Source organism: Fomitopsis serialis (assembly GCF_022376445.1).
Source record: "Fomitopsis serialis strain Sig1Antser10 chromosome Unknown B0H18scaffold_24, whole genome shotgun sequence".
NCBI lineage: Eukaryota > Fungi > Basidiomycota > Agaricomycetes > Polyporales > Fomitopsidaceae > Fomitopsis > Fomitopsis serialis.
The window spans coordinates 19011-46367 of NW_025954984.1; the positions used below are offsets into that span (position 1 = coordinate 19011).

The window sequence follows — 27357 nt, forward strand, 5'->3', positions numbered from 1 at the left end:
AATGTCAAGGAGGTTATCAAGACAGTGAGTGTCAAGGAGGCTTCTTGACCAGTCCGTCTTGACATGCCCGTCTTGACATGCCCGTCTTGACATGTCCGTCTTGACATGTCCGTCTTGACATGTCTGTCTTAACATGTCCGTCTTAACATGTCCGTCTTAACATGTCCGTCTTAACATGTCCGTCTTAAAATGTCCGTCTTGACATTGTCCGTCTTGATACCTCCAAGAAGGCTTCTTCAATATGCTCGCCATCTTGACATCCTCCTTGACACTTTCCGCCTTGAAACATCATTGGCATTTGCCCGCCTAGATACCTCCTTAACACGTTGGTATTGACGAAGATGAGCCAACCATTAGTTACCTTGGGTCAAAAAGGTCTTAGTGAGTAAGAAGGTCAAGAAGGTCAAGAAGGTCCAAGAAGGTTGGCTGAGTCAAGACGGATATCGGCCAGGAAAGATACCTCAGCTGATGCTCGGCTCATGCATTGTCTTGGGTGAGACAAGACAGTCGGCTGAATCCAGACTGTGGTCAGCTACAGATTTTCTCCAGCCGAGAGTCGGATAGTGCATCGTCTTGGGCGAGACAAGAAGGTCGGCTGGATCAAGATGGTGGTCGGCTGCAAAAGCTTTGCAGCCGACGGTCGGATAGTGCATCGTCTTGGGCGAGACAAGAAGGTCGGCTGGATCAAGATGGTGGTCGGCTGCAAAAGCTTTGCAGCCGACAGTCGGATAGTGCATCGTCTTGGGCGAGACAAGAAGGTCGGCTGGATCAAGACGGTGGTCGGCTGCAAAAGCTTTGCAGCCGACAGTCGGATAGTGCATCATCTTGGGTGAGACAGAATGGTCGGCTGGGCGAGAATGTCTGGGTCAGCCAATCATCCCACGCACCGCCTTGCCCGCCTTGTGCCGCCTTGCCCGCCTTGTGCTCGGCCGACTCAATCACCTTCCATGAGACGGTTGTGGTCGGCCGAGGTCGGCCCATCCCATCCCATTCCACGAGACTGCACGTCGGCTGTACCATGGTCATCCATGAGACAGCTGAATGGGCTCCCCTCTCAACTCTCTGTCTCGCATGCATCCCGTCTCACGTTCACCGTGCCTGACATCTCGCTGTTTTGTGTGTTGTCTTGCCTCGCCGTGCACCCGCCGTCACTGCGGCCTCTTGTCTCGTACGTCCTCCGTCTCATTGGCCTCTAGCCTCGCCGTCTCGTGAGCCCTGTCCTCTCGCCATCTCGCTTCGCCAATGCCCGTTCGCGCACGATGCGCTCGATGGCGTCGGCCGCGGCAATGTGTGCGCCCTGCGACGGACATCTTGAGGGTGCGCATGTTGTTCGCGCTGGGCATTTCCTCATCCAGCGTGTTAGCCTGTGCGGATATCGGTGTCGACGCCACTGACGCAGCGTCGCTCGAGCCCTGCACGCAGGGCCACCCGGATCTCGCTCTGGGCGTGCTCAAGGAGGTCCTGCGCCTCCCGCTGCGCACTCTGATGCTTGCTGATCTTGCTCTGCAGTCTCCGGCTCTTACGACTACGTACTCAGGACAGTCGGTACATACCTATCCACCTCAGGCTGGGTCTATGCAATGTGCAATGTCCGGAGCAACGAAAGACGAGCACACAGGTCTTCTTGAGCTACGTTAATACAACATGCTATCAGGTGCGACAGCTTCCACCGAGTCGGCGAGCTGACGAATGGCTTCCCTGGGGACACCCCGCGGCTGCAGGCCCCTCTCAACCTCGAGTGCGTGTATGTAGATCTCTCGCTGTGCTAGGCGTCCTCGACGGGCCCGGCCAATATTGAAAGCCCAAAATGAACGGCATCAATATGTTCGTTATGAATGCAATCGTTGCGTGTCGGCCTGTGCACTTTGCGCAGGGAGGACGTGTGAACGTTCGCTCTGGTATGTCTTTCCCGGATGCTCAATGTTCAACAGGGAAGGCGGATGTCCGCTACAGACATGCGGGGCATCTTCGACGACATCTCACTCATGCGAGGACTCGGAGCCTGAGTCGTAGAACATCCCCTTGTGCGTGTTGTAGGGCCTGATCATGTACGCCGAGACAGAGCACGCATACTCGCGTGGAAGATATGTGTAATTGATCAGACAAGTGCCTGTGCAGAACAGAATGTGGCCACCGGCGTGCTGATAGCAGGGCGGACAACAGTCAGTGTGCGGAGGGTCGCGCGTTCGGTCATCATGACCCGCCAAGTATGCTCAAGCGAAGGGACGAAATGCATCCAGGATTCTGCGTCGCATGCGAAGTGTGAGAGTCGAGGTTGATGGGGACGAGAACAGCAGAGAGCAATCTCGTCCGTGACATTACTACTAGAATACTCATCAGACTCGAGGGGCCTTGCTGATGATGATCCATGACAGAGTTGCGCATATTGGCATATGAATTGAATGTATGTGTCTGACTCATGCAGACGAAACAGGCTGTAGATACTAGTAGCAATGAAAGATCCTTCCAAAGTCCCACGTTTAACATAACATGAGCTGTAAGGGATGCGTAAGCGCCGGGATACATCGCACGAGCGCCCGACGCTCGTCCGAATAGATATATTGTTTTCTTTCCTTTTCCTTTTCCGTTCTCTTTCCTGACTCACCATAGACTCGTTCTAGACCTATTCCTAATTGGTACATGCTATGCTCGGAGTGGCATCGGAGTGGCGACCTGTGCCACAGCTTGCCACTCATCCTTTGTTCTCTGACTCTTCTCGCTTACATCATATGCCTGGTTCGCTCGATTCGGTCTACGTTCACTCATGTATAAATACAGTACCTACGACGGGCAAAGGCCCAAGCTTCCATACGAGGACGTTGCCTACTCACCTGTGTCCGCGTCCAACTATCGACTTCCCGTGTGTTTCCGACCTCGCCGACGCTACGCCCACCCGCGCCAACGCGCCGACGAGCCGGATTCCTCACAAGCAATGATTATCATTTCGCAATGTTGAACACATTCGAACCAGTATAGGTATCAAGCACTAACAACATGCGCGGGTTTGTCAAAGACCGCAGACTGGACCAAAAGCAGACGTCCCCTCCCGCTCACCGGCCACTGGTACATACCAGGATGATACCTTTCCGCCGCAGGCGCGTTGCACTGTCGCACGTGCTCGCTACGAAAATTCAAAAATACTCATTGATTGACCGGCGAGAAAACATTCATCAGCTGATGGGGCTACCATATGGGGGACGCCATCACCGGGCTCCCGGTGTTTGTATATGTTTTGTGCCAGCCGCCAGAGGGGGGTAGAGGGGAATAAGATTACGGAGATTCAGGATCGGGCGGGGATAGAAGTTTTTGATGGGATGTGGCTGAGGTGTGGCGGATGAGGATAGGGACACAAAGCACAGTTTGCGGTCTCGAAATTTCGTCCCCTCTACCCCCCGAAGGCGGATGGGGAGGAGCCTGACTTGGCGCTAGCCCTCAGTTAACCGATAGCCGCTTGAGGCGAATCCTCCGACTTGGGCAGCGCTGGGACGCAGTCGTGCTCGTGGACGAGGCGGACGTGTTCCTACAGGAAAGAGATAAGGTCGACATATCAAGGAATGCCCTAGTTTCGATCTTTCTCAGACAAGTCGAGTACCATCCCGGCATCCTCATCTTCACTACGAACCTGATCCAGCAGATTGATTCCGCCTTCGAAAGTACGTCTGCTAACCTGGGCACGTACTGCTTCGTGTCACTGACAGGTGAATCGTGCAGGTCGTATCCACTTCTGCGTGAAGTATCCGGACTTGGACTTCGTGTCTCGTAGAGCTGTCTGGACAACCTTCCTCTCTAAGGCCGGCATCACCAAGGAAGACATCAGCGAACGCGATCTTCATCGTCTTGCCCAGATTCCATTGAACGGACGCCAGGTTCGTGAGTTCATTAGTTGACTAGGGTAATCGCTGACTGCCACTTTCTACAGATCAAGAATATTGTCGGCACGGCGAAGTCCATTGCATGTGCTGAATGGAGGGGCGGAATATCGTCTGAATCGGAGTCCATCTCGCCATCCAACTCGGAGGTCCCTAAGCTGGCGCCCAGACACGTGCGCATGGTGCTAGACGTTATGCAGGACTGGCAAGTGGCGAAATCTGAAGGTCACCATGTCACCCATACCACCTATCCCATCGTCCTCGGCACTGCAGGGATCGTATGCGCTCTAGTCGCTTGGATTCTGTGGCGTTTGAGAGCTTCCGTTTCTTCTTTCCTCTAAACAGGTCTCCAGATCCGTGTAGTGCCGGCGTCGTAGCGACTCGTATGACCCTCTGTACATGAATGTCGCTCAGCGGGTAGGAAATTACATCATAGCCTGACTTCAGCTGATCGATGGTACGACATCAGTACGATACTATATGCGCAACAATGGCACAATATCCATGAATCCAGCGGTACTACCATGTTATGTCAGAGAGATACACACAGCCTCCATGTTGCAATGCTGAACGTCGAACACTGAAAAAGACAGTCTTGTACAACTGTGTTCGACAACAGTATAGTACACATTAGATACAGGCGTACGGTAACATAAACAGCAGCACATAGCAGGAGCACAATATAAGTAAACCGCGTGTATCGTCGCATCGTCAGACAGGTCATTTTCCGGAGACCGTGGGCAGGGAACACAGGGAGAGGGAGATATCAGAGGTATCTCGGGAGGTATTTTGGTTGAGTACCGTATCGTGGGCGCTCGTTCGGCGTTGAGATTGGGATGTTCGCGACAGCGTTTCACGGCGTATAAGTACTGCGCTTCATGGGGGACCAGATGTATGTACTGCAGTTCGCGACTCGACCAGCTGCACCTCCGCAGCCAGAAGTGCTAGACGCACCATGAAATAATCACAGTATGTCCATAACCGACTCCAAGAGCACCTTCGGTTTCAAGAGCACACTGCGGGCCAGCAAGCCCTCAGCCCCGCCGTTCGCCGCAACGCCGTTGCCGTTAACGCTGCCCGACGTGGTCCCACTTGTCTTCGATGCCGCACCGTCCCCGTCCGGCCAGGATCCGTGCCTAACACACGCCAGGCCGAACTCGACGGTGCACAGGACCTTGCTGCGCTCCGAGCCATGGCCCGCATACACGTTCTCCATCGTCGCCCAGTCGAACCACCGCTCGTCCCGCCTGCCCACGTTCCCCGCATTCACCCAGCTCACCTCGAACACGCTGCTCATCACGCCCTCCCTGACCGCGCCGGCGATGTGCTCCGCGCGCTCGCAGATCCGCGCGAGGCCGGCGCCGAAGCGCGAACGAAGCGGGTCGCGGTGCACCCCGCGGCTGTCGGTGCACCCCGAGAGCGCGAGGACGGCGAGGAGCCCGCGGAGGTTGGTGTCGTTGAGTTGGAGGAAGGTGGCGGGGGGCGAGCCGGATGGCGCGTCGGGTCGTAATGGGAGGTGACGGCGCGAATGGTTGTAGGTGAGGGCACGCCAACGTGAAGCAGTAGCTTGTGGTTCTGTGGTGCACGCATTAGTGTGAGACAGAGGAAAGGGGAACCCGGTAGACTGACCGGTACGGTTCATCTGCTCGAACAGGCCCCCAAGGAACTGGTCGACGTCGGCAGGAAGACCAAAGCAGAAGGCGTTCATGATGCGACCAACGCAGAACACCTCCCATGCCTGGATGGCAAACTGCACGAGCGTTGGGTCGCCGGAGTGGTCGCGCGTGACGAGCAGGTTCGTCATGGCAGGGCCAATCGCGCTGTTGAGGAGCTCGCGGTCTGATTGTCGGACGAGGTCGACGCGGCGGTCGAGTGCTGAAGCAAACTCTTCCGCCACAGACGCGGCGAGCTGGACGATCTCTGCGTTCAGGTCGCGCAGGGCCTGGAGAAGCTGTGCGCCGGACCACTCGTCTGTCTTGCTGAGGAAGGTCTTCAGGCTCGCGACCTCCTCCGTGCGTTCTTGCAGTGCGCGGTGGGCCGTCTTGTACGACGACAAGAGAGAATCGTAGGACGTGCGTAGATCGACAGGGTTGGGCGAAGGCGTGCGGTACATTCGGGGGGTGGCGCTGAGGGTATTGGCGGGTGGGAGTGGGGAGGAGAGGACAGAGAAGGTGGCGAGAGACTGGCGGGCGGACTGGAGGTCGCGCTCGAGGGCGGCGACGCGCTGCTGGAGGGCGGCATTCTCGCGTTCGAGGAGCTGTGCGCGCTGTCGCTCCTTCTCCCTGTCCTCGATGGCGATGCGTGCGCGTTCGCGATCCAGCTCTCGCTCGCGGTCGCGGTCGCGCTCCCGCGTCCAGTCGCGCCGCAGTTCGTGCGAGTATTGGCCACGTATTCTGGGTGCTGTGAGTGTCGAGGCCACGGAGTAACCGTCGTCGGTGAGGTAGCGGTCCTCCAGATCGTCAGATAATCGTACTGAGGGCAAGATCCAATCGAGCAGGGTCCAAAGCGAGTTCATCAGCGATGAGCGGTATCTTCATCCGTGGCGGGGTTTGCAACGAGGCATACACCGACGAAGCGGGTCATCGACGGGTAAGGTTTATTCTGGCCGCTGCTATGAGCGTCGAGAACCGGTCTGTGGTCCTCAGAACGCTATCCAGTCTTTTGGGCGCACACGATTATCTGCGCGGAGTGGGAGATTGCGGGGAGAGCGGCGTGAGCCAACCTCGAGCCCGCTGCCTTGCTGCTGCAGCGTGGGCAGCAGCGCCACTCAGAGACGCACATTTCGGGCGTTTTCTGCCTCTCTCCTCCCCATCTCTCTCGACGGCCAACATCAAGGTTCCACCCGCGCTACAGACACGTTGTGGGAGTCACAGACTGCCCAGTGGGCAAGTCTTGGACAGAGAGCATTGTCTCGACGAGACGTGAGGCCTTGAGGCGGCAAGTGGCAGGGACATGAGGTACGTCTGCTACAACGCTCTTTATATTGTCGCCAGCATACTAGACGGCAACAACTAAACATCCAACGCCTTCTCTCCAACGCCGGAGTATGCCACCCCGCGCAAGTTCCAGTCCGTGTCGGGCTGCTGCCTTGTCCCTGCCACATCTACCGCTCGGCACCACACCTTGCCCTCTTTCCCTCTGTGAGCATGCGGCACGTCCAAGGTCGCCTCCCACAGCGTCCAACTCCACCGGCCCTCCTGGTCGCAGGCTGCTAGGTGTCGCCCTCATCAACGCTCGCCTCTACTCTGCTCACCTGGCCGATAGGACCCCGCACTGCGTAACCTCTGACTTCGAGCCTATCTGGCGGCACCACTCTCACGGAGGCAACCGCCGAGTTGAGCGGATTGGCTTGAAGTGCGGGGACCTTGGACCACCAGTCCTCCTTGTCCGCCATCTCGTGTGTCTGTACCTGCTCAACGCCGTCAACCCCGTTGCCCAGCTGCGCAGACACGGACTCCACACCTTCGTCGGAAGCACCTTGTAGTCCTTCCTCTGGTAAAAGTTCTCCGAGTCGCGTTCAGCAACAGTGATCTCGTCCACCCACTTCACCCAGCGTGCGCCCGTGTATCCGGGCACGACCACACGGAACGGAAAGCCATGATCTGGTGATAGTGGGTGGTCGTTCATCTGCGCACACCGTATGCGTTTTACCGGGTCAACTAGCCATGCCCAGCGCTAACGCGCAAGCTGACCTCGTACGCCCCGTCTTCGTCGAGCGCCTTCTCCAGCGGGATGGATCCGTGGGACGCGAAGCAGACGTGCAGGAGGCGAAATGTGGTCGGCCGCAATCATCGGACAGAGCGACGCAGAGGACAGAGCGAGCGACGAGCGACGTACAACGTAGTAGGAGTAGGCAAACTCGTAGATACCAGAGCTAGATCTATGATTGAATGAGCATTTGAACCACCACCACCACCGGATGCGCGGCAGACTGAGCTGGACGCAACGAATCCAGAACGTTAGGGAATTGAGAGTGCCGTGCGCGCAGTTCGGTGTACAGTCTGGGGAATGTACGGCGGGCCCCAATACATGACCGTCGCACGCCAGTGTAATGCGGAGGAAACTGACGAGCATTTGAGCGACTTCTACTGACATCCTTCTACTTTGGTGTATATGTACTCCTAATGTTCAGATCTTCAACTTCAGAGCCCAAGTGCTATTGAAAACCTACAGGAAGCGCTCATGATATTTGCCAAATCGACTCAGTTAAGAGGCTACTTGTGAAGGAAGCTACGTAGGTACATCAAAGAAAAGAGGAGTTAGTGGCACCCACTGCGCTCCTCCAACCACTTAATCATTTCCCTGTCCGTGTGCAATTCAATAGAAGCCCGGCGACCCTTGAAGTGTAAGTCGAAACATGTGAAGTTGTGCGAAGGGTATATTACGAAGTCGCCGTTGCGAAGAGGTATGACCAGACCCGGTTCATACAGCACCAATTCGCCGCCTTCGAAGTCACCGATTGCGAGGACTACGCAAACGCTGTCGCCCTGGCTATCTCGGTGCGCGGCGGTGAAGATGTTGATATTAATTACCAGTCCGAGGAATGGTGCAGAGACTGCCATTTTGTTGCCAGGTAATATGCGAGCGTATGCGTCGAGGTGTTCGTATTTCTCTGGCATCATCTGCCTCAGCTTGGACACGGATTCGTGAGCTTTTCAATCCAACCTCAATCGACACAATCAAATAGATATACTCACCTGTGCATCCAACCAATCGAAGACAGGGCCTAGTGTGTTCTTCACGGACTGGTAGATCGGATGGTTGACCGAGTTTGTCATGTCCTTAGATGGATGACAATTCGTCTTGATGCCGGTCCTCTTCATGGTCATGGGCAGCGGGCTCATGGGAGAGTTGTGTCCCTACGAATTAGCGTGGAGTGTTATTGGGGATCAAATAATCATTACAGACTCGGAGAGTGTACATACCGTAGTGCTATGCCTGTTGTACCAGGAAAGGTGTACTGCCTGAAATACATGCTCACCACCGTCTTGAACCGTGTCAATGGCCTTCAAGGCATCAGGCTCGAAGCAAGCAGCGAGACGATCCATCAGATCGTCTCGCATGCTTGGCGGCATTGACGTGCATATGCTCGCAACTAGGCCTGACTGTACGGATTGTACAGTAAGTACGTCCCTGTCGGAACGAACGTCAGACGCTCAACACAGTTCAATGACTGTGTCTCTTACTTGAACAGATTTGGGTCGAGCCGTATGTATCCACTGCTTGTTGGGCGTATACCATCCACGTACATCGTCTGTAGCTACAAATTGTGATACTGTTGTATCATTTTACTGCGTACTAATACATCGGCTGCGACTTACGTGTGATTTCAGCTCCTCCAGGCTTGAAGGTTTGACGGCTTCGCTGGCCGACGCCCGTTGATACTCTGTCCATCGTGAGTTTTTCTCTCGGCTCCTGGGAGGCTCAAACCATCGGTTGTGGGGTTGCTCTGGGTCGTATTTTGAAGGGACAAGTGTAGCAGAATGAGTAGGAACATTAGAGTCAGAGTGTGTGTATGAGAATGCTGGCAATCCTGACGAAGCTGGTGGAGGCGGTGTCAAGCGGTCGAGACCAGTAGCGGGTGATACATGAGACAACGGTTTGAGGGGCAAATGCATCTCCACGTTCTGGCTAGGGTTGAACATTGTCCACAGAAATGGATTGCGCAGGATGAGTGAGAATTTGCTGCTGTTTCAATAGTCAGTTCGTGCGATAGACCTTTTCATACTGTCTTGCTCACATCGAGGGAAGCGCAGTGAACAGACGATCAGAACTGTTGAGATCGCTGAATAGGGTGCTAGCAGAGAGCCCCAGTGCCGAGAGTGTATCTGCTGTGAACAAATCACCCATTTGGATAGGACACTGTTTGCGCAGAAAAATAATGGTGGGAATGATTGTCTGTTGGACGAGACGTCCAACCGAGCTCTCTGTGTTGTGTGTGTGAGTTATTGAGTGCGTGAGCTAAGATGTTAGAAACTCACCTGCATCTGGGTTGCGTAGTATGTTTGCTAGGTCTGCAGCTACATTGCCGTCTGCTTCAATGACCGGCACACGCAAGTTTGTGTGCGCCATCCATAGAAGTAAATAGATAGACCCTTGAACACAATTTTGTGAATATGATACTACAAACTGAAAAACCAACGCAGGAATCTTACCTCCCGCCGCAACCGCCGCAAGCTTGCTACCTTTCGAGTACCAAGACTGCACGGTGCGTTAGCTGGGCGGCTTAGCCTGAATTGATAGTTGTTCACGCCACAAAGCTGAAATATTGACGTCTGTCCAGCCCGACAAACTGGATGTGCAGACTGGTAAAGTACATGGTTTAGGCGCAGATTGAAGAAACTGATCTACCTTGCACACTCGAAGGCGAACCTAATGAGAGCGATCATAAGACGGAAGTCAAAGAGTCCCTGCTTGTGATCCATCTCCGTGCATCGTTGTGCCAGCTGAGAGAGCGTCTCGCTCCGCTCTCCGTGCGACGCTTGAAACGGCAACAAAGTCAATCGTGCGCTGCGTGCAACATCATCCTTGACGTTGCACGCAGTGAGGGTGTTGAAGAAATTCACCACTGGAGTACTCGCAACTTCGTACGGTTTCGACGCCATGTCCCACGCCGTGTGCGGTTGTTTCTCGCTGGCAACCCACTGTATACAGGGCCCAAGTGGGAATTGTGCTACCTGATTCTGCTGACCATTCTCTGTGGGCCCTGACGTGCGGTCGTACAGCGCCGAAACCAGTTTACGACGGGACCTAGGAGGGCGAATTGGTCCAGTCGTGTGGCGCCCAGGATCTGAAATTCCATCAAGAATGAGACCATTTGAGGTTGCATGTAGAGGCCGCTTTCACCTGGTACTGTTGTGACACTGTACGAAGGCTGGTTCCCGACAATAAGTTGCTCGATTTGAGTATGTCCACTGCCGCTGACGGACGCATGAACGCTACTGGTAGATTCGTCAACTTGAACTTTAGGCGATCGCGAGTCAGATTCTATAGCATGTCGCGTAGAGAACAAGCTCTGCTTACCAACGTGTGAGATTTGATTCTCAATACCGTGTGCAGTATGCACGGCCTCTTGACTTGCAACCCCAATACTCTGGACAGCGTTGCAATCTGTATCATTCGAGTTGTCCCGTTGCGTTGACAGTCTCCTCAGCAGCGAGGCTATACTGGGATTCGGATCCTGAATAGAGGATAGGAGCGCAGTGAGCTCCGTGATCTCAGAGTGACTCAGCTTCATGACGTGGAAGTTAAGTACAGTCGTTTGCTGGCACAATGGTTGTTGCATGCGTGCGACTACGCGCGACGAGCATCTTGTTTGGCCCTCTTTGGTGCAAGTTGGCATCGAGGGACATGAGATACAATACGTGAATCCCCTCCTCCTCCTCTTCCTCCTCCTCTGCCAGCGCCACGCACTCTTCACATTGTCGCTAGCAAACTGGGCTGTGTCTACCAAACGTGCAATGTCTTCTCTCCAACGGCATCGTATGCCACTCCACGCAAGTTCCAGTCCGTGTCGGGCTGCTGCATTGTCCCTGCCACATCTACCGCTCGGCACCAGACTTTGCCCTCTTTCCCTCTGCGAGCATGCGGCACGTCCAAGGTTGCCTCCCACAGCGTCCAACTCCACCGGCCCTCCTGATAGGTGCTCGTCGCCGGCTGCCAGGTGTCGTCCTCATCAACGCTCACCTCCACCTTGCTCACCTGGCCGGTAGGACCCCGCACTGCGTAACCTTTGACTTCGAGCCTACCTGGCGGCACCACTCTCACGGAAGCCACTGCCGAGTTGAGTGGATTGGCTTGAAGTGCGGGGACCTTGGACCACCAGTCCTCCTTGTCCGCCATCTCGTGTGTCTGTACCTGCTCAACGCCGTCAACCCCGTTGCCCAGCTGCGCAGACACGGGCTCCACACCTTCGTCGGAAGCACCTTGTAGTCCTTCTTCTGGTAGAAGTTCTCCGAGTCGCGTTCAGCAACAGTGATCTCGTCCACCCACTTCACCCAGCGTGCGCCCGTGTATCCGGGCACGACCACACGGAACGGGAAGCCATGGTCTGGTGACAGCGGACGGTCGTTCATCTGCGCGCAACGGATGCGTCAACCAACCGTGCCCAGCGCCAACCTTAAGCTTATCCCAGCGAGCTCACCTCGTACGCCAGCAGCACGTCCCCGTCTTCGTCGAGCGCCTTCTCCAGCGGGATGGACCCGCCGAACCAGTCGTCGTTCTGGCACGGCACGACGTGGGACGCGAAGCAGACGTGCAGGAGGCGAATGCGGTCATCCGCAACCACCGGGGCCCCACCCGCTCGAGAAGCTCGCGCATGCTCACGCCGGCCCACTTGCAATTCGCGATCGTGCCTTCGCCCCAGAGCAGGCCTTCGACTTCCTTGTGGTCGCGTTCCTGCATCGTCTTCCGTCTGTTGCCTGCGCACTGATCCTATTCAGTACCGGAGTCTCAGGACTTGGGGTGGGGACACACTTGCAGCGCGGCGACTACCTCCTTGCGCTGGAACTCTCTCTTCAGGTCGTCCAATGTGAATGCTCGCTCGTGCTTGACGAGACCGTTGACTTTGACGCTGAATGTGGCCGCATCCAAAGCCCGGATCGGACCTAGTACGCTTGCATGGGAACGGGCTATTCCAATCTCAATAAGGCGACGTACAATGATTTCGGCTATATACGAGCTGCTCTGGTGTGTATGGGTGTCGGACTAGCTCTGCAATGTCTGGCTCGGCGTTCCACGGCTGAACGCCTAATACATGTAGTTTGTCGGAGTGCTCAGGCTCCCGCGAGAAGTCCATGATTACTCGAACAGACGATGAAAGCGTCTGCTGTGATATTGTTGCGAGTTATGTTTGGGCAAGCTGAATGCATGAAGTCGTGAGAGCATCTCTGTGGGACATCTGCATCCTCACCAGTTGTTTGGCCGTGGAGACCCACGTCATAGCCGAGCCAACGGGACGGATGCGGCTGAGAACGAGCAGCATCCCCAATATGGGAGTAACAGTTCGATCGTTGATTCAAGTAATGGATACAGCCAGTACAAGCCCATGGATAGCTAACTAAGGAGACATGCGAGAGCAGCGAAGGGGGGTGTCAAACGCCCCCGAAGTGCGAATGCAGCAAGACGGACAGAGATAGACGAGTGGGAATAGATACCGTGAGTGCGTCGTGTGCGATGTAAGGAAGTGAAGTATGCAGAGCCCCAATCATCATAATCCGGGGTTGGGATCTCAGAGCTGGAAGAAGCGGGAGTTTCGCCGAGTGACGTCGGCCGTCTTGGCCGCGATGGCTGCGGATAAGGAGAGGTTGGGCACGGTGCCCGCCTTCGGGCTGGCGGTCAGAGGAGCCTCCTTGCTCTGGTACTGGACCTTGCCGTTCGTGGATGAGCAGGCGCCGTCGTCGGTCCAGTCGCCAGCGTCTCCTAGGATCGTCAGCGTCGGGCAGTGTTGAGACGGAAACGCGAGGCTCACCACCCGGGGTGTCGCCGTAGCTCCACCACTTCGCCGTCCAAAGCTCGCCGTTGTAGATGACCTGATCGCCGCCCGTGTACTGAAGACGCAATATCTCCGTCAGACTCAACCGAGCCAAATATACGACGTGAACGTACCGCGACATTCGCCACCCACGTCCCGACTCCCGCGCAGTCGCCCGCTTGAGCAGTGGTGGTGGTGGCAGGGGCAGATGTAGTGGTCGCCGAAGACGTCGTGGGAGCCGCTGTCGTCGTGGAAGTGCTGCTCGGAGTGACAGTAGTGACGCTGCTGCCGGTGAGGTAGCCCTTAATGGCAGCATCATAGCGGTTGTTCGCTGCACACGGTAGTCTCAGTTAGCGCGTGTCTTCCCAGCCATGAGAATTGCTGACCGTATGCCTGCGAGGCGTCCCAGAGCATGACACCCCCGAAAGAGGAGTACTGCTGGCGCGTCGCTTGGGCGATCGCTCCCAGGGTCGCCGCGTCAACGTAACCAGAACCAGCTGCCGAGGACGAGGCAGGCGCTCCGATGTACACCTTGACGTTCGGGTTCGGAGAAGTGTTCTTGGCCCAGTTGTCCCTGCATCGGCGTTAGAAGAGCCAGATGATCATGGGCCGCGTGCTCCTCACCAAGTGCCGAAGTCCCAGTCGTTTGAATTATCGTAGTTGGTCAATCCACAGTAGTTGTTATCTGTTGGACGTTTGAGAATGCCATCATGCGGTTATGGAGGCGTGCGGTACTCACAGAACTGCACGTAGATTGCATCAAAGGACTCTGCGTTGATAACGCTGTGTATAGGCGGTGAGCGCGTTGAACGGATGTGACGAATAGGTCTATGCGGTACTGACCTGCCGAGATATGCGTCCGGGAATGGGCACTGCGGTGCAGCAGTGAGGTAGTACCTAACACAGTCGTCAGCTGCCTGCAATTCCTCAATGACAACAATAAGCCTACGTCTTCGAGCCAGAGTTCATTAAAGAGCGGAGGGCCGAGACGAAGTCAGTGAAGTAATCGGACGAACCACCTTCGATGTCAAGGTCAATTCTGCGGCCAAAAGATGTCAGTCTTCCGAGCATTTTCTGCATCCAAGGGACCCACCCGTCAAGGACAGCGTTGCCGAAAGGGCGGGTGCTGCTGGACCCTCCAAGAAGGAGGTCCCAGATAGTTTGAGCGAACTCTTGCGCCTGGCTCGAGTTACTGAAACTCGCAGATCCAGTTGCACCTCCTAAACTCATTGTCACGATCTTGCCTGCGCTCTGGCACGTCTCGATGCCAGACGCCAGGAATTGGCATTCCGGCAGCTGAGTACCCTCGAACACGGGGTCATTGGCGGTGCTGCAAGTCTGGCGGATAGAATGGAAAATGTTGAGATCACGAGATATTGACAGGGTCGTGTGAAAAGTTACTGACGTTCGCCAGGTCGAGGGAGGGCTCGCCTCCTTCGCCAAAGAAGACGTTCAGGAACGCCATAGGAATGGCGTCGATCACATCATCCTGAAGACGGCCTCAGTTCTATGTAGGTACGGAGGGAGATCAAGTGACGTTTACCTGGCAATAGTACGAGATGTTCTGCTGGTAGCCGGAACTGCTACCACCTGAAGCCCCGTATGAGTCCTGGCCCCAGTAACTGCGGCCATGACAGTGTCAGCTGGAATGAGTGGAACGGTCTGTGCACCCTTACACAGCGAGCTGCAAGGTGAAGTAGCATCAGCTTTGTGCATCACAACCCCGAAACTTCTCTGTACTCACGTTGTCTGTAGCACTGTTCGAGAACGCCGCAGAGACCACGGTAAGGTCACCCACGAGACCCGACAAGCCAAGCCAAAAGGCTACAGACGAAGACCGGCTGAGAACCATGCTGAAACAGCGGGGGGAGGAGGGGTAAGGGAAACGGACGCAGTACGCGTGTCCTTTAAAACCACCCCGGAGGCGCACTGCATGGCAGGCCAGGAGCTTCGGCGCGCAGCCCCTGTACAGAAACCTACAATAGCACGACGGTGACGCGTGGACGCGTTTCTCGAGCGGAATGCGCCCGCGTGTAGCATAAGCGGGGTGATTATCGAGCGGCGAGCTCGGGGTGACTTCTGCAGGAACGGACGACCATGCGGAGTTCATCAGCTAGCAGCGTATCAACGATTGAGACTTGCATACTTAGCATACCGGCAGAAGCCTGTCTTCATGATAAGCCTCGGTACTTCAGAGAGGACCGTGGGTGAGGTGTGCATTAAGGCACTTCGCGGCATTAGAGGCAGCTTCTTCCGTTCCAGCGTCCCGAGGACACACTGGGAACGAGAGATAATCGGGGAACGGCATCCGCATCTTCTGCAGACAATTCAATCGGTAGTAACAACTGCTAGAATTGCACGATAAGACTCATGGATGGGCTGGAGTCGATGTGAATTACTTACCTGGTGATACCTCGCCAGTGGCACGTTTCGCAGCCATTCGCCCAGACACCGGTGGCGATTGACCTGGCAAGCTGTCCTTCGTTCCGATGTCTTACATGCGGAGACTCGGAGCGGCGCTGGCTTGCTCGCACTCTGCATTGATCGCGGCTGATCTGCATCCATTGAGATAGTAGAAGCCTCGCGGTGCTCAAGAGGTCGGACAAAGCCTCGTTTGGTTAGCATTTCCTGCGATAAGCAGCGTGCGTGCTGGGAACAGACCAGAAAGCACCTGAGCCGTGGGAGGCACGGGAGGCTTGGGCAGGGCAGATGGCGGATGGCTCGCCATGAGAGACATGAGAGAAGAGTCCAAGATGGCAACTCGTGTGGGCGTCTAACGTTCATACCATGCACCCGTATCCGGTCGCCTTCCAGATCAAATCGGCAGATCCGCCATCGACCTCTTGCGATCGAACTTATTACATAAAGTTATTTGCCAGTGATTTGCTACTCGACTCGACCTTGACCGACTTAACCTCCCAGCGGCCTTCCGCTGTCAACTAGACGGGGAAAACTGATTGAGACTCGACGACCTAGCTGTCGTGCGTCTTGTTCGTTGATAGGGTGCCATGTGCACTTCATCGCCTTCAAAGAGTGGTGATTCTGAACCACATGGGCAGGGCGAATGAGTGAACGCGTCTAGCTGGCAGTGGCCATGCAGGTGAGTATCGTGTAACATGTATCTGTCCAGATTTTTCCATGCCATATGACGATGCCGCTGCCATTCAACAACAGGACAACCGGCCGGTCTCGCAGGGCTCGCCTTCCTACGATATTGGCGGGTCTAGATACTTAGCTACAGAGCTCAAGCACAATTCGTTCCAGAAGACACCGTCCAAGTTCGTCTCGCCTTGTAACTGAACCTAAGTCATGTACGTTTCATTGTCAATGCGGCGCTGATCCGATGCTCACTTCGCGCCGCAGTCGGGCTCAATGTGACAATTCCTTCACCCGGACTACAGGACCACACCTTAGCCGACATCGGCGCAGCGTACGACATAGTTGTCTGTATCATTTGACGTCTGTGCGTGTGCCAGGACCGGCTCAGTGGTTGGTTGATTCAATTACCAAAGTCAAGCTATGTCAATCACAACCGATGATTGCGATGCGGATGGACTGCGTTACAAATGCTTGACTGGTCTCGCCGTCTGGCGTTGCCTAGCGGAGAGCATGCAAACACTCCGCGTTCCGGCTCCACCTCTTTCGCACCATCTGCGCCTCCGCCGCCGCCGTATTTACAATATGCAACACGCGGTCGACTCCATCGTGGTCTAGAACTTTAGGGAGACGTTGGGAGACGGCCCAACTGGGTGCCTTCGAAGTCAATGGTGTTCACCACCGCGACTGTGCTCCGCCGTGTTCCAAACTTGTGGCATGCCACCGCTCGCCAATGGGCCAGCTGCTGCGGATTGTGATTTACCACGTGCAGCCCCTGTCCACACGGTAAGAGCCGGTGAAAGTCTACGCGTTGGAGGCTCGCTGATACATTGCGTTTCTCTTGCCACGGGGCTGCTGGCTGCGACGCATGCGACTCATGTGCCTAGGCATGCTTGATGCCGCCGGCCGATATACTCTACACTGTGCATGCGAAGCATGCTGTACGTATACATTGTGAACGTCGTCGTGCGATACATGCAGTGAACATCAGTTACAATGACAGTGTCGCGTGGAAGCAAGCCAAGGAGACCCGGCTCAAGTACTAATACACTAGAATACATCTATTTGCGAGCGAAACAGCTACAGGGGTACAATCGGGCCCTCGCTATCCTTCTTGCACTCAGAGACGATCTTGTTATGATACATACGATGGTGCCGCTCCAACATAAGTCCATCGACATCGCCGGAAGTTTTGTCCGTCTTAATGAAGTTCTGTCCGTCCTAACGTAGTCCGAGTCTACGGCGCCGTAACATCTGTCACCAGCAACGCCAGATGTATGAGTCCACGAGTGTTGCTTACCTCCGTTGAACAGCTTGCGGCAGCGGACGTCCCGCTCAATACAACCAAGGATGTTCCGTTCCACAACTAGCAGGCGGATTGGTCTCGTCCATGGGGTCTAGGCACGTCTCGACCCTTTGCGGCTCGATACAGACGATCCCGTACAAGTCCCTACAGATCCCATATTTGACTTGGATGCGAGACCCGCAGGGCGCGAGGAACGTGAGAGACTCGAGCGTCGGCACGTACGCCGCGAACAGCTTGGCTAAGCACGTCCATTCGTCCCACCAGAGTTCGACGCCATCGTATTGGCGGCGCCAGCTCCGCTGGTCAACGGCAATGTCTTCTTTGTAGGACGTGCCCCTGCGCATGCGTTCCTCCATAAGCGGCAAGTCACAGGGCAAGGTCGCAGGCATAGGCTCGAGATCAAAGTTCCAGGTAAAAGACTTGAGATGCGGAAGCGCCGCCAGGTAGGATGCATATTGATACGTCGTCCCAGGCCACCTGTTCGATACACTCCAGTCCTGTCGAGCATTCTTGGAGAACACCAGCGTCAATGCAGATATATCGGGCGTAGCATCTGCTAGCATGCGGAAAAGCTCTTCGCCGACGAAGTAAAGCCCGATCAGAACCAAGACCCGCAGAGGTGCGCCACGAAGACTCGGACCTCGATCAGTTCCAATAACATGCCCCTGCTAAGGGCATCATAAGGGCACAGTGATATCTTGAGGTGCGTGAGGCGCAGGGACCCGCCGGCGCCGGCACCGTGCATACAGCCTATGAGCCGAGGTAGATCTTCCAGCGCAAGGTCTTCAACGTGAACACGCTCGACGGTAAAGAGTGGGTTGTGGATAGCCCAGAATGGGTGGCCGGGTAGGTTCAACCCACACACAGGGTCAGCACGAAGGATGAGGGTCCGAACGTTGGAAACACGCGAGTTGCCATCACAATTTTGGAGTTGGTGAAGTCGATGTAATCGAAGACCAGGTTCACGACAGAGAGGATTTGAGGTAGTGAGACGAGGCTGAAGTCGAAACGAGGCGGACAGTCGAATAGATAAACTGTCCTGAGTCGCGTCATCTTCGCCATGGCAGTAAAGATAGCCTTCGATAGTTCGAAGGAATATAGCTGCAAGTCGCTAGTGTCTGTGGCGGCATGCAAGAGTTCGCCTATACTCTGTCGCACAGGCCTGAAGAAACGGGTAGATCCACTGCGAAGGCCCATGAGTTCCAGGCACTCTTCGTTCCACTCGTTGACGATCGTCAAAGTACGGATGCGCTTGAGAATATCTGGGCGGGACAGGAGGAGCGCGCAGTTTTCCATGAAGCGGCCCCGCGCAGCTCCGCCATGAGCCTCGAGGGAAGCCTCGTCGGTTATGCGTACTGTTATGGTCGATTCATATGGTGCCTGGGGAGGAAGGTCGAGTCGTAGTCTTAACGTACGGACCTGGAAACCTCACAGATGTCATGTACAGTCTGCAGTTCATATACATGGAGACGAACATTAGATGCATAATGCGCAGCCAGTCGCCAGATAGTCTTGCAGGTCGCGGTCAGAATTCGTGCGCCGCCGGATCCGGCCAATTGGAGGATGATACACAATATCTCGACCGGGAGCTGAAGCAGCAGCAGGCGCTGGAACACCGGCTGCGAACCAGCTGTCAACAACGCGTTGACCTGGTCTGTATATCGCGTTCAATAGAAGAAGGACAGGTGGCAGCTAAGATCGCAACTGACCGGCTTTGCGTAGGAGCTCCTCGACAAACAGACCACTGAGCTTGTATTTCGCTCTGAACTCCCTTTCCACTGCTGGACGTGAGATCTCGATATCCGTCATCTCGATCTGACTACCATCATAGGAGGGGAGTATTGTTACGACGGTGACGATGTGTGGGCGAAGGCGATCGATATCCTCGAGAAAGACGAGCATGCGCGCATATAATGAGGAGTAACGCTTCTCCCAGCGACCGGTGAGGTCAAGAACGCCCTAGGCAGTGATCAGTGGGATGACAGCATACATATGGTATGTAGCTACATACCTCGTGGAATCCTATGAAGGTATCGAAGAACCGTCTTATTCGCAAGACATCGCCATACATACACGGGACACGATCAGGCAAGTTGCGGATGACCTCGTCGTTAGAGTCAATAACATCCCTCGCATCCGCTCCCAGCGATGCATCCACTCGACTCGGATTGCGCATGAATAGTGAATAAGCCCTCTGTCTGAAACGTGCTTCGACATCTTGGTACAATCTCATCCAATTGGAAGCTGTGATTCCATACGAGTGTCAGCGTCCGAGAGGGGGGAGGTGTGCGTCTAATATCCACTCAACAGACGGTCCACTCACGTTGATCATAGCTTTTACATCGAGCGAAGTCTGCAAATTCCTGCTTGATGTCTCGCTCGTCTTCGGAGTCCATTATTACAGGGTCTTCTGTTGTGGATCTTGTATAAGACGGTACTTGGTGGAGTGTTACTCGGGCGCATACACCCACCTAGTATTGTTCCCGTGACGCAAGGCAAAGGGGCCGATTCCTTCGCCGTGCGCCTCTCCGGATTCACTGAGGTGGGGGCTGCAAGTTACGGACTCTTGATCGAAGTCACTCGGTGGTCACCGGCAATGCTGCTGTAGTGGTTCTGACACATAAGTATAGTCATCCGGTAGTCTGAGGCCGAGGTAGTACCTGCCAAGATGTCCCGAATATTGAAGGTCCAGGGCCGAAGAAACGTATGTAGACTGCCTGTGCAGGCCGAGGAGCCTGAGAATTAGCGAGTAGGCGTGGAGGACTCGAGGAGGGCAACCTTAGGGCCGGGCGTTTCGCGCCACACGTTAACTTACCAGGTTGAATACTTCACTAAGCGCCGGTTCCAGGCCGGTTCCGGGTGGACGAGATCCAAACGGGATCAATCATCAGCGTCAACTCGATCGCCGGTGCGATCGGCGAGTCGGATCACCGTCTTCCGGCGATCCAAATTCGGCAAGCTGCGAGCCCGGACTTTACGGACACCCCTACTTACGTCGTATATCTTTCTGGCTGAAGCTGACCCAACGCTGCGCAAGAGATCCGTAGCGCAAGTTGTGAAGGTACTGGATCGAGGAGACTGACTCATTCTACGTACCAAGGCGATGCCACTGGAACACTCGGGCCGCCGGCCGCTCACCGTCATCCATATCTGGTACCAGTACTACTAGTACTTCCGTCCTTCTGCACTTGTTTTCGAACCGCCACCACTGCGAGCTCGAGTCTTCCAATATCTGTGCCCTCCGATGTCTTTTCAGCAGCGGTTGTCCGGGATTGACACTGATTGGCTTCCTCTTTCACTTCTGCCGAAAACAAACTTACCAGTATGCTTGCCACAGGCTCTGCTCGACGAACTCAAACTCCAGGTCGATCCAGACTTTTACTCTGAGCAGTCGATCATCTTCGGGCGCGACGAAAAGGATGCCAGAGTGTTCCCTATGCGTCACTTGATACTACGACACTACGTACTCGCACTAGGAGACGCGGATACGACAATCGACGAATCATGGGCCGGCCATAACGACAACGATTAGTCCCTCCCGCAGATCATGCCCGATGGGAGCGGGAGCACATACCTCCACTTCGCCGTCAGGCTCGATGACGTGCCGTTCGTATACGAATGCATCCGTCTTGGGGCCGACGTCAACCGTAGGGACGTCAAGGGGCAGACACCGCTGTACTGCGCCATGCACGAGTTGTTTGGGTTCTCACTCGAACTGGCAGAGCGACAGCTGCGCCACAAGGGCACCGAGGACGAAAGCCTCGCCATATCCACCATCGCGCGGTTGCGACACATAGCGAAGATTCTAGTCGAGCAGCACGCCGATATCAAAGTTCCGCCTCACGGGGATCTGCTCTACCACGTTGTCAGCCTCGCTTGGGTGACCCTCGAAGTAGAACTACTCGAGCTGTTTGGGCTCTACGGAGTCCCTTCTGACTACTTCGAATTCCTCTCGGAAGCCCCGGATCCACAGTTGGATACTTGGGAAATCAATCCCGCCGGAGTATCAGCTTGCAGGGAGCTGGCGGCGCGTTTCGCTGCTACTTTACCATCGAGAATGGAACCAATAACGCGACCACCGCGTAAATGCCCTTGTTTGTCGGGAAAGCCACTCGCCGAATGTCACGGATCGGGTGACCACCCATATCCTCCCACATTTGCGTGCATCTGCAGGTCGACGAAGACATATGAAAACTGCTGCAAACGCAGAGCCGAATTGGTCGAGAGATGGGACCAAGAACGGGGGTGCATGGCTGTCACCCAGCGCAAGATGGAAGGGAATACGACGACCTACATCTCCTTTACCTCTGTGGGCACGGCAAGGAACACCGTATGGCCGGATACGGGAAAGAAGACTCCGTCAGAGCTCGTTGAGATGGCCGTCGAGTATAACGACACCCAAAACGAAGAGAAAGCTGACCCGGCTTTCCGGTATGTGGTGACTGAATTGAACTATCTGCCTATGTCAGTGCTCCATGCCGAAGAATCCGTATTCGTCTGACAGATGAAACATCTTCAGGCCTGAGGGAGACTGGCTGGGCTCAAAATCCCTGGGCAAGAAACTCAGCCTTGGCTGGAATCTTTACGTCGACCAGTACATTGCATCCGGCCAAGACACTCGGAGTGTCTCCCAGATCGAACGGGCTGCCAAGCTGGATCCGTTTTGGCAGCCCCTATGGAAGAGATGTGAGGCATCCGGATGTAAGACGATAGAGCGTCCAGGGCTCAAGATGAAGCGCTGCCATGGGTGTCAAAAGGTTCGTGATCCTCGTCATTGTACGATCCCATGTTTGTTCATCTGGCAGTATAGATATATTACTGCGGCGCGCCGTGCCAGAAAGCACATTGGAAGGAGCACAAGGATGCATGCAAGAGACAAGACCACCCACTCCAGATGTTGCGATCGCAGAGGATCTACTCAACTATTCTCAACGAGATCATCAAACCTGCGCAAGAACGGTTACTGCAGGGCTCAGAGTACGTGCATGTATCCTCGCAAGTTTGTACTAATTCTGAACATTTTCACATCTGACGGCTGTAGACCAACAAAGCCTGCAGACTCCGAGGAACCTGCTATTTGAGGCCGCGCTAACTGCGTGAGTTTAATATGCATTGGAGATGATACCTAGCTCATAGACACATTTGTAAAGCTGCCATTGTTGTACGAAGGAGTCGGGTGAGCTAAAGATCATTGACGGCGGATTTTGCAGAAACGGTATGACCTGTACGAGCACCGTGTATGTGCAGCCCAAGAGGGCGCATTGTAGACGACCCAGGACCGAACGCAATCTCATGTAAGTAACAGCTGCTTGCGTATGAGCTGGCCCGACGCGTGGATGTACGCGCCGCGGCTGTGAGGCGCGACGTCATCGCCCGAAAAGGTAAGCCGGACGGAGGGCGGGGCGCGCCACCTGATCGGGAGGGCCCCCAGGTCCCAGACGCGTCAGGGTGTCACCCAGTAGGCCGACGCCCCACCGTGTATATAGCCCATCCGCATCCGCCCCTCCGCCAGCATATAAACTCTCCACCCACCATGTCCGCCACCCCAGACATCCCCGCACCCACCCCATCCAGCGAACAGAGCGTATACTTCGACGCACCCATCATGCACTTTTTCTCTCGCAATAACGACGACAAAGCCCACGACGAGCCTACGCAGGTTGCGGACACCAATGGCGCGCATCAGGGCACTGACCCCCAGCCGTCTGTCGCGATCGCTCCTGACCCAGTCGTGAACCGCTACCACGAGAACCTCGAGGACGAGCAACAGCAGCTCGACGACAAGAAGCCGGCCGCGACCACCTTGTCTGCTATTCCCGAAGGCTCCCACAGACGTGCGGGCAGCCCGCCGTCTGATTCAGGCTACGGCTCGTCCTCGCCCAACACGGCCGCCCGCCCACCAGAGCGATCTGCCTCCCGCGCGTCGCGTAGAAGTCTCAAGCCTGTCCCCGTCGTCTGGAAGGACGGTCAGCCTGGCAGCGAAACCGATGACGACACCTACGCTGATCCAGGAGCCGACAACCGAGCTCGACGCGCGACCTCTATGCGCTCACTCCGCACGTCCACTAGTCGGCGCGATCGTGATGGCTATGACCACGAAAGCGTTCGAAGCACGCCCGCCTCACGCTTCTCGGACCGCCGCCGACGCGTAAGCCTGAGCGGGGGCAGTTTTGCGGGAGGCGCAGGGACAATCGGCCCTGAAGCAACACCCCAACTAGACGATACACAGTCATTCGTGGCAAGGGCGAAGAGCGCGGAGGCAGAACTGACTCCGAAGCAGAAGTCTAAGATCGAGAAAGCTTCAGGTACAGACCTTTTCGTCAGCACTCAGGAACACTACTCACCAGTACTGGAGTACAGCTAAGGAGGGCAAGCGCCTCTCGAAAGTGCTGAAGTCCGAAGCGAAGTCGGAGGCGAAAGCCATCGAGCAGGCCATCCGCGAGCTCGCGGATATTCAGAAGATGCAGAAGACCGCATTGAAGGAGGAGAGTCGCGCGGTCGCCAGCCACGCGAAGGCGCTGCGCACATTCCACAAAGAGGAGCTGGAGTACCTCGCCGCTCGGGCACGGTATGAGAAAGCGCAGGCCGAGCTGGCAGCGGTGGAGGACGGCAGAGACGCCGCGCGCGAGCACGCACAGGAAGTCACGGAAATGATGCAAGAGAAGAGTAAGGAGGTTGACTGGTTGCGGGCGCAGAAGGCTGCAGACGATGTAAGTTGTTCCCCGTTGCATTTTCATGTACGCACCGAACTTGACAAATTTGTGACTGTAGCGCGAACGACAGGCGAAGCTTGTGCAATTAACGGGCAAGTCATAACTCCCAACGCACCTAGGGGTCCTCAGTGTGCTTCATAAGACTTGATACCCATAGCATGACGAAGACTTTTTGATGTTCTGCACGACAACTTAAGGGCAAGAGCCAACAGACGCGACCAACGTGACCGTGACGCGTACGATTGAATAATTGAGCGCTTGTGCCACAATTGCGCTCTTGTTCAAGCCACACGACTTGATCCTTGCCGCCATCTCTGTGTCTGCTGCCACTCGGGGTGAAACCAGTACCAATCACAATTTACGCCACATGGACTCGGATGACGAACGGATACTGCAAGAGGAGGAGGCAGAATCTGCGCGAAACGTATTTGAGCTTCGTGAGTGGGTGCTCCTTTGTGCAAACGCGGCCGGACGCGTGCTGACCTCGTGCGACTCGTGATCCCATCCGGGTTGGGACCGGATACAGCGCAGCGACCGCCGGTGTGGATCAGGACCTACGAGCGGGAAGAGTTCGCTATACGGCGCGAGTATGTGCTCCGCACATTAGATGCGAAGGAACAAGGCATCCCGTTAGACAGCAGCGGCGACATCCGGGGGATGTGGCGTATCCGTCGGCTGTGGACTAGCGTCGCTGGGTTCTACGAGGTATGTGTCTCGCTTCCTTACGCGTATACCGTTTGTGCTGACGGTCAGCCATCCTGTCCCGATGCGTAGGGCAAGTTGGACCTTGCGGGGCGGAGCGAGAGGCGTTGGTACTCGCTAAAGAGACGGTTTGACCGATTTATGGTGGACGTGGCGTCTCTACGCACACATATACTCACACGCCCGCCGACGGTGCTGGATGGCAGCTGCGAAGCGTTACTGCTCATCGTCTCGTCGCCCTCCGCCCTTAACGACTTCAAGCACAAGTACAAGCTAGGCTACGTCGACCTCCCGGAAATCCTCGCAATACCTGGTGAATGCTCTCCATTCCGTGCTGTACAGGGACGTGTGCATGCTAATCCACGCCTTGTAACCAGAGATGATGGACGCCTTGTATCCCGGCTGTCCCAAAGCTGTGATTCAGAAGCTATTTCTGACAGACCTCCCTCCGGAACTGCTCCTCTACATCTTTGAGCTTGCTCACATCGACGATGCGCGCGCGCTCGGTGCCACTTGCCACGCCCTCAACGACCTGTCGTTGCCCTACATATACCAAGTATGTTCGTTCTGTAGCTCATATCACTTCCCTGATTGGAACCATTCTACAGACACGGCGCCTAGTGCTACATGTAGACCCGACCTATCTCGAGAAGGCGTTGGAGGAATTCTCAGATATGGACAGGCGCTATCTGACTCATCTCAGTGCACGAATGCGCACGAACCTCCTCGCAGATTTCGGCTTCCTCCTCGCGCGCGATGACATCCTCAAGCGCGTCGAGCACCTGGTCATCCAGAGCCTCTGGACGCCTAACTTGGCGTCCGCGGCGGGCTTCAATGCCCGACGCGAGGCGCATAGTACATTCTTCTCGCCGATATGGAAGCAGATCGAGGCTACCTTGTCCGCCGTGACGAACCTGCGCGAGTTCAATATCGAGAAGATCGTTATCACGCAGAACATGATCCATGCGATAGCGTCGTTGCGCGGGCTACAGACACTCAGCATACATAACTGCCCTGTCTACCAGGTCGCGCCATGGGAGATGCCCCCACCCTCTCGACCGTAGTGAACCTGATTTTATTCCCGCAGAATGTCCCAGGCGCAGAGATGCTCGAGATGATCGGGCTGGTCCCCAACGTCCGCTCGCTCACTGTCACGGGCCTCCCAAGGTGGCCCTGCACGCTTCCGATCGACGACTTCCGCAGACAGTGCAACCCTTTCCGCGTCGTGGAGCGGGTCAACTTCAGCCACATCGACAATGAGGATGTCTTTTTGCTGTTCAACTGGATCCGCGAGGCCGCCGTCACCGCAGAGCACGGCCTGCGGATCACGCACCTCCGACTCGAGCTCAAGTACGGCCTGCAGAGGGATGAAGTCTTCCAGCTTATCGGCGCGCTGGAGGGCGCACCGCTCCGGACGCTCGCCCTCGAGGGCATCTCGTACGTCGAGGCGGACCTTTTCACGCACCTCGCGGAGGCGTTCCCGAACCTCAGCGCGTTGACGCTTATCCACCGGCAGAACACACCGCAGAGGGCGAGCAGGCCGAGTCGGTGGCCCGACGCGACGTGGGAATACGCGGCGCGGCTCGCAGCGTTCCCTTGCCTGCGACACTTCATGTGGAACTTCGACCTGCGGCCGCTGCAGTGCAGCACAACGTTCGACCTGCCGTACGCGGAGGCAGGCTATCCTGCGACGACGGGGCAGGAGCTGTACAGGCACTTTGAGGAGAACTGCTTCGAGACCGCGTGGGACATCCTGCCGCGGCTGTTCTGCGCGTACTGCCCGACGCTCGAGGCGCTCATCTTCTCAATGCTGGACGTAGTGTTGCTGGAGTTCACGATGGCGCGGTCTAAGACGGGTAAGCTGGTCGTGCAGGTGAACGGGGAGCCCGGGCATAGTGATCTGTGTGTCAGTAACAACCCGATCTGGCCAACGAACACGAGCTTTGAGAATCCGTGGCATGTTCGGGGACGTCCGCTGCAAAGACCATGAACCTGAAGCATCAGGAGACGACACGGACTATGGAGGTTGTTTGACTTATATACTCATGATCAGTGCCGACCCTTGACATGTACTTACTATTGGATCTCTGCTCTGTTAACGTTACTACTGTATCTCACTCGTGATACGCCTCGATCTGTAACATACGCATAAACTTAATCACTGAGCATACTCCCGACCGTGCTCTATGATGGCGATAT

At 55.7% G+C, this 27357-nt stretch overlaps 12 protein-coding genes across 12 annotated transcripts; 5 read left to right on the plus strand and 7 right to left on the minus strand.

Moving 5' to 3' along the window:
• Positions 1-461: 461 nt before the first annotated feature.
• On the minus strand, positions 462-1020 carry B0H18DRAFT_1117940 (uncharacterized protein; the record flags this gene model as incomplete). The annotated part of the gene is made up of 2 exons (XM_048033683.1): positions 462-847; positions 888-1020. 2 exons carry the CDS (start codon positions 1018-1020, stop codon positions 462-464), a joined length of 519 nt encoding a protein of 172 aa, XP_047894663.1.
• Positions 1021-3418: 2398 nt separating this feature from the next.
• Positions 3419-3887, plus strand: B0H18DRAFT_874804 (uncharacterized protein; the record flags this gene model as incomplete). Its single annotated transcript, XM_048040375.1, has 2 exons — positions 3419-3653; positions 3712-3887. Coding segments are annotated over 2 exons (411 nt in total), but the record flags the coding sequence as incomplete, so codon positions are not given.
• A 462-nt stretch (positions 3888-4349) lies between these two features.
• Positions 4350-6583, minus strand: B0H18DRAFT_906836 (uncharacterized protein). The gene is made up of 2 exons (XM_048041508.1): positions 5499-6583; positions 4350-5444 (listed from the first exon to the last, which is right to left on the minus strand). Exons 1-2 carry the CDS (start codon positions 6382-6384, stop codon positions 4834-4836), a joined length of 1497 nt encoding a protein of 498 aa, XP_047894665.1. The 5' UTR covers positions 6385-6583; the 3' UTR covers positions 4350-4833.
• A 64-nt stretch (positions 6584-6647) lies between these two features.
• B0H18DRAFT_1000497 (Oxidoreductase, molybdopterin-binding domain-containing protein) lies at positions 6648-7801 on the minus strand. Its single transcript, XM_048028225.1, has 2 exons — positions 7332-7801; positions 6648-7278 (listed from the first exon to the last, which is right to left on the minus strand). The coding sequence occupies exons 1-2, from the start codon at positions 7494-7496 to the stop codon at positions 7081-7083; spliced, it is 363 nt and encodes a 120-aa protein (XP_047894666.1). The 5' UTR covers positions 7497-7801; the 3' UTR covers positions 6648-7080.
• Positions 7802-9939: 2138 nt separating this feature from the next.
• B0H18DRAFT_252473 (uncharacterized protein) lies at positions 9940-11332 on the minus strand. The gene is made up of 5 exons (XM_048037287.1): positions 10893-11332; positions 10716-10832; positions 10221-10659; positions 10025-10161; positions 9940-9964 (listed from the first exon to the last, which is right to left on the minus strand). The coding sequence occupies exons 1-4, from the start codon at positions 11209-11211 to the stop codon at positions 10083-10085; spliced, it is 954 nt and encodes a 317-aa protein (XP_047894667.1). The 5' UTR covers positions 11212-11332; the 3' UTR covers positions 9940-9964; positions 10025-10082.
• On the minus strand, positions 11316-12666 carry B0H18DRAFT_1117945 (Oxidoreductase, molybdopterin-binding domain-containing protein; the record flags this gene model as incomplete). Its single annotated transcript, XM_048033684.1, has 6 exons — positions 11316-11726; positions 11780-11944; positions 12013-12090; positions 12168-12296; positions 12345-12475; positions 12528-12666. 6 exons carry the CDS (start codon positions 12664-12666, stop codon positions 11316-11318), a joined length of 1053 nt encoding a protein of 350 aa, XP_047894668.1.
• A 216-nt stretch (positions 12667-12882) lies between these two features.
• B0H18DRAFT_1157467 (glycoside hydrolase superfamily) lies at positions 12883-15193 on the minus strand (the record flags this gene model as incomplete). Its single annotated transcript, XM_048035787.1, has 13 exons — positions 12883-13289; positions 13339-13417; positions 13476-13672; positions 13728-13915; positions 13966-14026; positions 14081-14124; positions 14185-14238; positions 14291-14380; positions 14435-14679; positions 14747-14830; positions 14885-14963; positions 15018-15025; positions 15086-15193. 13 exons carry the CDS (start codon positions 15191-15193, stop codon positions 13099-13101), a joined length of 1428 nt encoding a protein of 475 aa, XP_047894669.1. The 3' UTR covers positions 12883-13098.
• Positions 15194-17772: 2579 nt separating this feature from the next.
• Positions 17773-20447, minus strand: B0H18DRAFT_1210256 (uncharacterized protein; the record flags this gene model as incomplete). The annotated part of the gene is made up of 8 exons (XM_048036358.1): positions 20404-20447; positions 20215-20356; positions 20067-20153; positions 19755-19987; positions 19453-19702; positions 19219-19397; positions 18605-19162; positions 17773-18408 (listed from the first exon to the last, which is right to left on the minus strand). The coding sequence occupies exons 3-8, from the start codon at positions 20137-20139 to the stop codon at positions 17773-17775; spliced, it is 1929 nt and encodes a 642-aa protein (XP_047894670.1). The 5' UTR covers positions 20140-20153; positions 20215-20356; positions 20404-20447.
• An 843-nt stretch (positions 20448-21290) lies between these two features.
• Positions 21291-22824, plus strand: B0H18DRAFT_1117948 (uncharacterized protein; the record flags this gene model as incomplete). The annotated part of the gene is made up of 4 exons (XM_048033685.1): positions 21291-22207; positions 22263-22500; positions 22554-22720; positions 22785-22824. The coding sequence occupies 4 exons, from the start codon at positions 21291-21293 to the stop codon at positions 22822-22824; spliced, it is 1362 nt and encodes a 453-aa protein (XP_047894671.1).
• Positions 22825-23077: 253 nt separating this feature from the next.
• On the plus strand, positions 23078-24710 carry B0H18DRAFT_252704 (uncharacterized protein). Its single transcript, XM_048037289.1, has 2 exons — positions 23078-24048; positions 24104-24710. The coding sequence occupies exons 1-2, from the start codon at positions 23277-23279 to the stop codon at positions 24595-24597; spliced, it is 1266 nt and encodes a 421-aa protein (XP_047894672.1). The 5' UTR covers positions 23078-23276; the 3' UTR covers positions 24598-24710.
• On the plus strand, positions 24651-26530 carry B0H18DRAFT_252692 (uncharacterized protein). The gene is made up of 5 exons (XM_048037288.1): positions 24651-24893; positions 24983-25161; positions 25231-25471; positions 25536-25714; positions 25767-26530. Exons 1-5 carry the CDS (start codon positions 24824-24826, stop codon positions 26220-26222), a joined length of 1125 nt encoding a protein of 374 aa, XP_047894673.1. The 5' UTR covers positions 24651-24823; the 3' UTR covers positions 26223-26530.
• Positions 25770-27210, plus strand: B0H18DRAFT_252721 (uncharacterized protein). The gene has a single exon (XM_048037290.1). The coding sequence runs from the start codon at positions 26192-26194 to the stop codon at positions 27146-27148; it is 957 nt and encodes a 318-aa protein (XP_047894674.1). The 5' UTR covers positions 25770-26191; the 3' UTR covers positions 27149-27210.
• The last annotated feature ends 147 nt before the right edge of the window (positions 27211-27357 follow it).